Below are 10,731 nucleotides of genomic sequence, written 5' to 3'. Positions count from 1 at the left end.
AACAAAAACACTAAATAACTGTGTTTGTCCTTCGAACCTTCGATGAGTTTGGGCAGGAAGTGAGCAGCACCCTTGGTCTTCTTGACTCGGTTTCCCTTCATGACCTGGCCGTCCCGGTTGATGCCGATGTACCAGGCTCGCCCCGACTGGGTCTGCCGGTACAGGATGGACGAGTACGTGACGTAGTAGTTCTCAAAGACGCACTCCTTAAACTTGCACTCCGGCGTGAAGTGTTCCTGTAAGACACACAAACCAGAACGCATAGGCAGAGGTCGGTAGCAACATTTACCCAAGTAACCTTTTGGAAAAATGTACCTTTACTGTGCAATACTTTTTTATTTTTTACTATGGAGTATCACTTTTCTTACTAGAGTAAAGTTTCTGGATACTTTACCAACTTCACTAAATGAAGAACAAACATATTATAATCAAAGACGCACTAAATACAGAAACATCCCAAACTAGTATTACAATTCATCTGATACATAAAGTACAATGCAGCTTTTATTTTTAAAAAAATTAAAAATAAAGTCTGGACCACCCCCAAAAATTGCGGCCCTCGGCTACCGCCCTTTCTAATGTTTGTTCCGGCATAAATAATTAAACTCCCAGCAGAAAAATAAAACATTTACAGTCGGGTGAGGGGCGGGAGGGCGCTAAACATTTCATTGCGACAGGGTAACAGGATCATACGCAGCGCATCAATTAAGCGTCAACAAACTCAATCGCGCATGCGCAGGACCGTTCAGTCACGAAACAGAACCCGGTGTTCTGTCAGACCGTAGCACAAACTGACGGCTATAAAACAAACAGAAACAATTTTCTGACTCGTTTTTGCCGTATGTTGTCTCCTACGTTGAACTGACAGCTCCTGTAAATGTCGCGGACCTCATAATGCGCATGCGCACTCACTGCACGTACGCTACTCTCACAGCGTACGCTAACGGAACAGAACAGGCCGGACAGTCCCGGCCGGGTTCTGCGGCTCTCTCTCTCTCTCGTTACGTATTCCATCTTTTATTCCGCCTCTCCTCCTCCAGCGCGTTCCCTCCGTTTCCCCGTCATTTGGTAACCTTGTCGGGGAACAAACCAATTTGCAGGATTGATTTGGAGCCTTGATGTGACGGAAAAAAACGCCTGAACAAGGAGTTTTCTTTCTTTCTCTCCCTCCGTCGTTCTGATTTCCATCTCTTTTCTGCGTCCCTCTGTCCGTCAGTCCGCCCGTCCTCAACACTTAACAGCACATAAACAGTTACATCGCTCTTTAATTGCACATCCATTAGTTTCTCTGCCACTCGCTACTTTAACTCCATCACAGCAAATGAAAGTGTAATCAGATTACTATAACTGTGGGTGGGTGGGTGTGCAGAGCGGAATGCCTGATCAATATCTTCCACACGATCTGAAGAACTTCCTGGATCATTAAGTGATTAATCCGGTTAATTAAACTGAAAATCTGTGGTGCGTTTGCGGTGTGGGAAACCAGAGCATTCATCAGATCCTGACCAAACTGCGCTCAAAAAGTTCAATTTGTTGAGTGAATGGAAGGGGAAAGAAGTGGAGCAATCTGTTTAGAGGACATTTTCTCTATGAACTCGATAAATCAGCGTGCTGTTGATAGAAAAAAGGAGCAAATTTCTGACAAAAATCTTTTTTTTTTAAATCTGAGAATTAAAAAAAAAACACGAACATTTCTCAGCTACAAAAGTTGACAGTTTTTTAATTTAAAGCAGAAATTTCTGAGGTTTTTATGACATTAATCTCACAATTTTAGATTTTATTTATAGCATCTTTTTTAACATTTCAAGCTAAGAAACTTTCTTCTTTTTTCTTCAAAGTTTTTGAAATTAATCACAAAATATCAGATTTTTTTTTTCTTGCAATAATTTGTGACTTTTGGAGATCAGAAAAAAAAACCTATTTTCTTTTACTTAAGCAAATAATAATAATAAAAAGTTCCTGTGTTGGATGAGAAGGAAAAAAATGATTTTAATTAATTGTATAATTAATTTTACCTTACACTTGAGGTATAAGCCAAATAAAAATAATTATAGACGAAAAAGACAAATGAAATAAAACAAATCTTTTCAGCTCTGTTGGTTGAAAGAAAAATATATTTTAAATTAAAAAATGCTTAATAGAAAAACACATGGGTCAAATTTTGTAGATCATTTTTGTTTTTATTCAGGAACAAAATGTTCCTCAAGGGAAAAACCCTTTAAAATATTTTAATCTTAAAGATTTTTATTACTATCCCCTTGAAAGTGGGGAGAAAAAGAAAACTTGACCGGACCTAGAAAATAGATCCATAAAATAGTATTTTATTTTTAAAAATCTGTACTTCTTAAAGCAAACCCACTTATTATTATTAAAGAACAAGCTCTTTCAAATAATAATAATCCAAACCTGATAAAAAATAAGCAGCATGGAAGAAGTAAAACGGCGACAAACACAGAAATAAACAAAAATAATTGATTTTATATATGAACCGATCAAAGTTTCCTACCTCATCGTGTAAAACTAGTTTGAAAATTTTCTTTCATTGCGGCAGCTTTGAAAGTCAGACTCATGGCGTCAGCAGCTTAATGGAATAACACACGATTAGGCCTCGTCGTTTACACGTTACTCTCACCGCAGGCTCACAGGAGGCAGATGCACATCTGTCTGCAAGACAACAGGAAGTGCTTTGACAGGTCACTTCCTGTTTGTCTCCCAGGACAGGCGGTCCACTGTCCTCTCACGTTTACATCCTGAACTCCAAACCAGTTTGATCCTCCATCTTCTGCCTGTCCTCCTTTCTCCTCCTGCTAAACAACCCAGACGTTATCATTGGTGCAGTTCCTCCTGTGGCCAGCAGGAGGCACTCAAAACAAGAAGAAGTCTATTTTTTTTGCCTCTGAAGATCTGCGTCTGTATCTAAAACAACTCAAGACATAATCTAAACTACATTTGTTTTTAAAGTCCATTTGAACATTTTTAAACATTTTAAACTCAATGTTTAGTTAAACTTAAGCTAAAATGTCTCACATGACAAAGTGCCACAGAGCAGGGCCGGTCCAAGCCTTTTAGGGGGCCCAAAGCAGATTTTCATTTGTGCCCCCCATCAACAAATCAACACCAGATGCTTCATTATTCCTAAATACTCTGTGTGTGTAACATACCTGCTATGAAATCCAATATCTGTTAGCACGATACATGGCTGTTAGCTTGATTTAGGCTAGCTTTTAGCTAGGTAGAGATAGATACATCGACAGGCAGAAAAGTATTAAGAGCAACTACACAAAATGATCATTAGTCTTTCTTTGAGGTCTTGTTTTAAACTAAACTACCTTTTGTGTTGCCTTTTTAAAATAATTAGCTTTAAATACACATCCCAGCTGCAATATTTCCTCTGGAAATTTGACCAAAATTACTTGGTAAGATTTTGTACAGATACATCGACAGGAAGAAAAGTATTAAGAGCTGCTGTAAAAACTGATATTTGTTTTTGTTCCAACTGAAATTACATCCTTTAGGATTGCCTTATTTAAATAATTGGCTTTACATAAGAATGTCAGCTTTAATTATACTAAAACAGAGAGAGAGAAAGAGAACTGAGGTAAATGGAAAATGTTAAATAACAGTTTAATCAAACACTGGTTAATTAAATTAGGAGGCAAAGTGAGAGACAGTTTAAGCAGCCAGATTGTGTGTGTGTGTGTGTGTGTGTGTATGTCCGCTCATGCATGTCTGCTGTTGTGACAGAAAGACATGACGGATCCCCCGTACATCAGTGGGAGGCCACCCAGTGCCAGATGACACACACTCACACACCGACACGCGCAGCATCCGCGCTGACGGATGGACCCTCTCCGTCCCTCATCACTCACTCCCACAGACAGGCCGCGCAGAAACAGGAGGAGGAGGGGAACAAAGGGACCACAAAACGGCGGGAAAACGACATGAGAGACGAGCGGGGAGAACCAGACGCGGAGCGGATTAGTCTCCGGTGGCGACACAGACGGACTCCTCGTCTTATTCTCGCCGGCTGACATCATTCAGCGGCGCCGCTGAACACGCAGCTGCCCGTTCACTCAGAGCGGGGATCGATTCCACAGGAGATCTCTGCCAACAGTCAATAAGCATCGGAATGAAAAAAGAAACTGGACCAGGCGTTTATGGTGACAGAGTGTGAACAAACGGGCCGGTCCAGAAACTTCAACAGAACCAAATATTATCCCTCAACTCGCGACGTCTGGAGACGCCGAGTTACATTCAGCAACATATGTGAATATTTATGTATTCACAGAAGTGGGGAGAGTCACCAGGTACTGTACTCAAGTCAGAGTAGAAATACTTCAAAGTATTTTTACCAACGTAAAAGTAAAAAGTAGCCATCCAAGAAATTACTCAAGTAAAATAAAAAAAAGTGTTTGGTAAAAAGTACTGAGTAACAATCATTTAATATTTAAAAATTACATTATTAGATGGACCAAAATATAAAGTTAAGTTCAAATGTTGGTATTTTAAGGATCAAAATGATAATAATATAAGTAACAAGACATAAAATCAGGCGAGATAAAATGTTTCCACTTCAGTTTCTTTTAGTAAAAATCTGATGAAAGTTTAACAAGAGCTGCAGGTGTGTGTCTGTGTGGTGAGGTTTTGGTTAAATCATGTTTGTTTTCCATTCAGTGGGCAGAAAATCCAGACATTTTACTCAAGTAAGAGTAGAAATACTTTATTCTCCCTCTCATCTGGACCACCTGGCGTTTAAGGGATTGGCTCCCACCAGGACTAATTAGAGCGGTGGAGACTTTCACATTTCCAGAAAGAAAGAACAAACATTTGTACTAAACTATATTCCTAAAAAAAATGTTTGCAGTTACAATTAACTCAAACAAAGCTAAAAGCAATCTGGATCCAAACAAAATAAAAAATAAAAAACATCTCTCCTCCCTCTCAGACAATGGATTTTCCCAGTGAGGCTGATTGGAAACACCAGGCACTTGTCAGCACTGCTCATGGGCGCGTTTCCATGGCAACACATGACCTGGTGACCTCAAAGAGATGAGAGGATGATTAAAACAAGTAAATAAATCAAGTTACTTCCCCCAAACACACATTACATTTACCAAATAAATTAGAATATATAAAGTACGCAAAAAAAAAACAGCACCTGTTGGGGAGGGAGGAGGTACATCCCTCACACTTCCCTCCCCTCTTTGATTGAGATTAATCGTGTCATCGAAGATCCGAGGGATAAATCTGGCTGCAGACGCTTGAGGCCGCCGGCTGCCTGTCTGTGACGTCACATCCTCAGCCTGAGGTCATGACCTGCTGTCCGCTCTCCTCACAATCCAACCGAGCCAAAGCATTTCCTGTGGCGCCAAAACTCCAGCACAGGGGCCGACGTCAAACCGCCTGCACGTTTTAAATAACAGAGTTTTTAACTCATTCTGGACGCTTTCTAAAACTTTCAGGTTAGTTTTAGACCTTCAGGTTGTTTTCCTGGACTTCCAGGTTGTTTTCCTGGACTTCCAGGTTGTTGGCTAATTTAAATGGGCTTTTCTAAACGATATATGCAAGAAGTGAAAAGGTAATAAAAAGAAACATTAAGGACGGACACAGGTCTGTTTCTGACATGTCCAGAGTTTTGCTTGTTTTGTTAAAAAAGCTCAATAACATATTTTTACACAAGTTGAACCCAACTAAACTAAATATGTAATTTTTAGGTGCGTTGTTCTTTTGGCAATTGGCTTTTTTGTGTCTGTATACTCCAGATAAATCGATAACTAAATTAGCTAAAGATTATTTCAGTAATTGTTTCAGTAAAAAAAAAAAAAAAAGTTAAACCTTTACTAGTAGTAGAAACTCTGCATCAAATGCTTCTGCATCACATAAATTGCTTAAATAATGTAGAAATCTGATGAATAAACCACGAAGCTTCAGATTTTAACCGAAACAAACGGGATCGTTTCAGGAAGTGAGCGACGCTCCGGTCAGCAGGATAAGAATCAGACAGCGGCGAAGGTTAGCCTCACAAAACATCAGCGAAGCTGATTATTATCTGAGCAAATGAGCAGAAAAACAACTTTAATTGAGGACAAATAGCTGAGGAAGCATCACAGGGGGCTGCGGATCAATCCTCTGAAGAAAGGCGCCATTATTGTTTATTACCGGTAATGAAAAAAAAACCCGGACTAAAGCAATCTGCTTCGTCATCGCTGCTGCAAGTTGACCATCAAGTCTTTTAAAACTTTGAACCAAAAGATGAAAAACGTCGACATTCGCTTCCTTTTGAAGTCGTTCAGTTTAACTTTCAAAATGTCTGCTTCAGCTTTATGCGTCACGTTTTCTGCCGACAATCTTCAGTCCAATCCTCAGCACGGAGCTGTTTGCGGATTTGGCGGCGTTTTCTCCCACTGAGGCAGAAAACGTGATGCATAAAGCTGAAGCAGACATTTTGATGCGGTTTCCTCTGCTGTGAAAACGTCTCTTTTCCTCAAACGTTTTCCTCACAGCAGAGGAAACCGCATCACTCAAAACGTTTAAAACTTACGTAAAATATAACAAGTAGTGATTCATATCATGGAAAGATCAAATTAATGAGACTTTAATAAGGTAAAGGGTTCAGAAAGGTGATTTCTGAACACAAAATGAGTTGTTTTTTTTACCAAAACTTTGTTGTAAAGTAAAGAGAACAGAAAATCTAAAGATTTATAAAAAATGAAGTCTCTAAAATCAAAGTAGAACATCTTATTTTAAATTATTTTGTTCAGAAATGAACATGAAGCTACTTTATAACTTCTATTGACTAAATATGGGGAATAAAATCTAAAAAGTTTAGAAATAAAATAAATCAAGTAAAAAGAATTCAAACAAATAAAAATGTAAAATAAGACAGAAATAAGAAAAAAAAAAACACATCCTGAAACAAATTTTACACAGAAAATAAAATAAAAATAACGCAAAAAGAATTTAAAAAATGAAAGAAAATAGGTAAAGAATAAAACAAAAATAGGTATGGAAACATCTCAAAACTAGAAGAAAAAAACGAAAGCATAATGAAGTAAAAAAATAAAATCTGATTAATAACAAATAATGAGAAAACTAAACTAAATAAAACTGAAGTGAAACAAAAAACGACACAAAATTTACAACACAAATAAAAAACTAAATAAAAATCATGTAAAAATGGAAAGTGCTAAACAAAAACAAAATGGAAAACAATAGTTTAAAAGAGTAAAACAATCCAAATTAAACCACAAATAAACCATGAAAGGAAATCTAAGAACTAAATTAAATAAAAACAGAAAAAAAGTCATTATATTTCATCTTTTCAGCTGCTGTAAACAGTTCCCACCCAAAAAATAAAAACGTGACACAGTTACTCTTAATAAATCAGAAAAAAACTGGATGTAAATCCAACCATCGGGTTTTTCTGAACTCAAAGTTCTTCAAAATCCTGATGAGCAACTTTGAGCTGCTGACAAGGAAAATGCAATAATTTCACAACTCAAGCAGAAACAGAGAGAAAAGAAAGAGACAGAGAGAAGAGAAAAGAAAGAGAGAGAGAGAGAAAGAAGGAGAGAGAGAGGTGTTTGGTCTGCTGTGACCTCTGACATTTGGTTTGGTTGGACGACACGGAGAAACCGGATTAATGCGGCGTCTGTCAGGAACAGACGAAATAATAAACGAGATCTGAGCCTGAAACACAACAAACGAACAAATGAGTCGACAGAAAACACAGTTATAATGAGAACAGCTGCAGGGGGAGGAAGAGGAGCGACGAAGTAGGGATGGAGGGATGTCCTCTGGTTCTCACCTTGCCCGCCTGACCCCGGCCGTGTGTTTGGGGATTTTCCAAACCTCCCTCCCTCTTCATCTTTCTCTAACTTCGCCCCTCCATCTTCCTCACACTTACATCACTGCACAGCAGAAAGAGCGGGGGGAAAAAACAACAAAAAAAAGGAAAGAAAGAAAAAAGGAAGGAAGGAGAGCGGAAGAAATACGGACGGCAGGAAAGGAAACAAGAGTGCTGACTCAGAGGAAAGGAGCCGGCGTTTCTCTCATCCGAAGAGCCGGTGAGGAAGGTCAGAGGAGGAGGAGCGGTAGGTCTGGCCACGCAGAGAAAGAGAAAGAGAGAGTGTGTGTGTGTGTGTGTGTGTGTGTGTGTGTGTGTGTGTGTCGGGTTGTTCTGAGAAAAGACGTTATTGAAGGGATCTGACTAATTGCCAGTTTAGCAGCTGTCAAAAGCAGCTGGTTGAGAGCGAAACAGGATCTGCTGCAGAGGCATTAACTTTTACTCTATATCTATAAATACGCTTACTTGCAAATAACTGAAGGTAAATATATGAAAAATATTGATTTCTGTTTTTACTTTTATGCTACTTGGTGTGTTGTAACAGCTGAATAAAGTTCATACAAATTTTAGTTTCATACGACGGAGAATTAGGGCGATTTGAGACACATAGAAAGCAGGATTACATTTCTGTCAAAAACCTCAAGTTTTAATCTCAGAAAATCTGTAGAAAAATTTCTGAGTTTGAAAAGTTGGAAGTTTGCAAGAAACATAATCAGAAATTTTGAGATTAGTCTCAGATTTTTTTTGGGAAAAACTTGAAAATTTTATTACTCTCAAAAATAAAATAAAAATAAAATTTTTATTTTATTATTTATTTTTATTATTAGTCTTTTTTACTATCTACCATGGCCCTAGTATTCCATTGTAGTCTTAACAGTATTAATTTTGTTATTTTCTTTCATCTGTCAGCCTAAATGCACTAAAACAAACAATCAAAATCCCACTTTTCTTAACATTTTCATAAAAAACCTTTCTGCTATTTTCTGACCTTGCCAAAAGGAGGCGGCAGAAACAACCAGCAAGCGGAAAGTTGGCCTAAATTAGAGTGAAACACCAACACACCGGCACTTTTTACCACTGTGAGATCCCCATTGTTCAGCTCTACGTGAAAACATCTTAATACTTTCTAGAAATGTTTACAAGTCATTTTTTCCGAAAGTCAAGTCAAGTTTCAAGTCTCTGCTGACTGAAATAAACATTTTATAATAAAAGTGTATCAATAACAATATATATCGCAATAGAGCTATGATCAATATCAACTTTGTTCCAGAACTGCACAGCATTCTGGGAGATGTAGGCAGAAGAAAGACTTTAGCTGCTCAACTTCTCCTGGCTACTAGCTAAGCTAGGTTGGCGGAATCAACTCACTCGCTCTGTGGTTACCTAGCAATTCACTCACTCTGTGGTTACCTAGCAACGGCCTGCTGAGTAACTGCCACAGCAGCAGTTTCAAGTTTCGCCTCATAACTGCTTAAAAAATAAAAAACAAGGACATGGAGTGAAAACTGTGGATAAAAACAGAAAGGTCACACCTCCAGTTTGGCAGCATTTAAAATATTTAAAACAAAAACTAATCAATAATTATAGGCATCGACTGGTATGAAACGCTTATGTTTTTCAGCCATATTGTCTACCCTTAAGTAAACTTAACTTAACTTTTTTATTTTAAAAAATCCTCCAAACTCAAAGCTATTATATAACCTAACAGCTGAAATCAGAGGAGCAGCTTCGTCTCCTACTTTTAAAGCCATGAAAAACCCGAGCAGAGCGTGAGCAGCGCGAGCCGAAGAGGCCATCCATGCTCTCATTCTCACTCTCAGCCGGTCTCTACAGACAAACGAAGCGCTCTCAGCTACACAGCGCCGTCCGATGATGGATGTGGTAACTCTCTCTATCACCAAAGACCATCCATCCCAATTAACTGCTTCTGTGAGGGAGGAAGCTGCTGCTGTATAAAACTGATGAAGAACAGTCCACTTACAAGAATTAGCTCACGCTGGAAAAAAAAAAAAAAGCCTGTGAACTTCTCAGGACCATTATGGCAGGCGTTTTGTAATGGCGGTGTAAAATGTGCCATAAATACGCCTTTCTCGTGTGTAGCAGTTAAATCCAGCCTTTCAGGGCGTTGAGTAAAAGGCAGCGAGGTTGTTGTTATCGTTCCTCAGAATAACACTGAAGTAATTTTTGGAGTCCAATAGATTTACTTTCTCTAGATAACTGGACACTACTTCCTCTAATTCTCCTGCTCATGCCTTTGGCTCCGCTTCAAGGAGAGTCATGTGAGCAGAGGCATTCCCTGTTTACAGACCAGGAGCTCCATCCGTCTCCTAACAAGTCCCCAGTGGAGAGCTGAGGAAGGGCCACAGAAAGAGCAAAGAGGAAAAAAACAAGCAGGAAGGTCTTAGTAAGCGTTACTCACAAAACTCCCTTTGGGTCCGGTTAAAGGGTCTTCAACATTACCACCAATATCCAGACTAAGCCTATAACCTCCAGTCCGTTTGTCTGTGAAGTCCGGTTCGTTTGGGGAGGTGTGAATGCATAATCAAACACTGATGAGGACCAGAGAAGTGAACTCTGGTCCATTTTGAATTCATGAATGAACTCCAAGCAAACCAGAAACTGCTCCAAAAGCAGGAAGTGGACTACGTCAAAGTGCATTCTGGGTAAATAGAGTCTAAACAAACGTTTGAGTCTAGGGCCAGCGGTAGAAATGTTACCAAAGCCAAAAGAAAAATCCTACAACCACAAAAATCTGACGCTGATCCATTTTTGTTTACATTGTGTGAAGAAGGAAGTTGAGCTCAGTGTTTCTTTCAGTGGTTCTTAGTGCAGCGCCCCTACAGGCGAATGGGGGGACATGTTTTTCAGTGAACGTCAACAGCTGA

At 39.0% G+C, this 10,731-nt stretch overlaps 1 protein-coding gene across 2 annotated transcripts in view; it reads right to left on the bottom strand.

Annotated features, from left to right (window-relative positions):
* Nucleotides 1-10,731, bottom strand: part of fgf11a (fibroblast growth factor 11a) — an 81,379-nt gene that overhangs the window by 10,836 nt on the left and 59,812 nt on the right. For both annotated transcript variants that reach the window (XM_008435590.3, XM_081600068.1), the window contains one exon: nt 38-236. In XM_008435590.3, the coding sequence (XP_008433812.1) occupies nt 38-236 (199 nt within the window). The remainder of the gene's footprint in view (nt 1-37; nt 237-10,731) is intronic.

Source organism: Poecilia reticulata, chromosome 18 (assembly GCF_904066995.2).
Source record: "Poecilia reticulata chromosome 18, P_reticulata-male-v2, whole genome shotgun sequence".
In the NCBI taxonomy this organism is placed as follows: Eukaryota; Metazoa; Chordata; class Actinopteri; order Cyprinodontiformes; family Poeciliidae; genus Poecilia; species Poecilia reticulata.
This window is presented reverse-complemented; position numbering and strand designations above follow the sequence as displayed.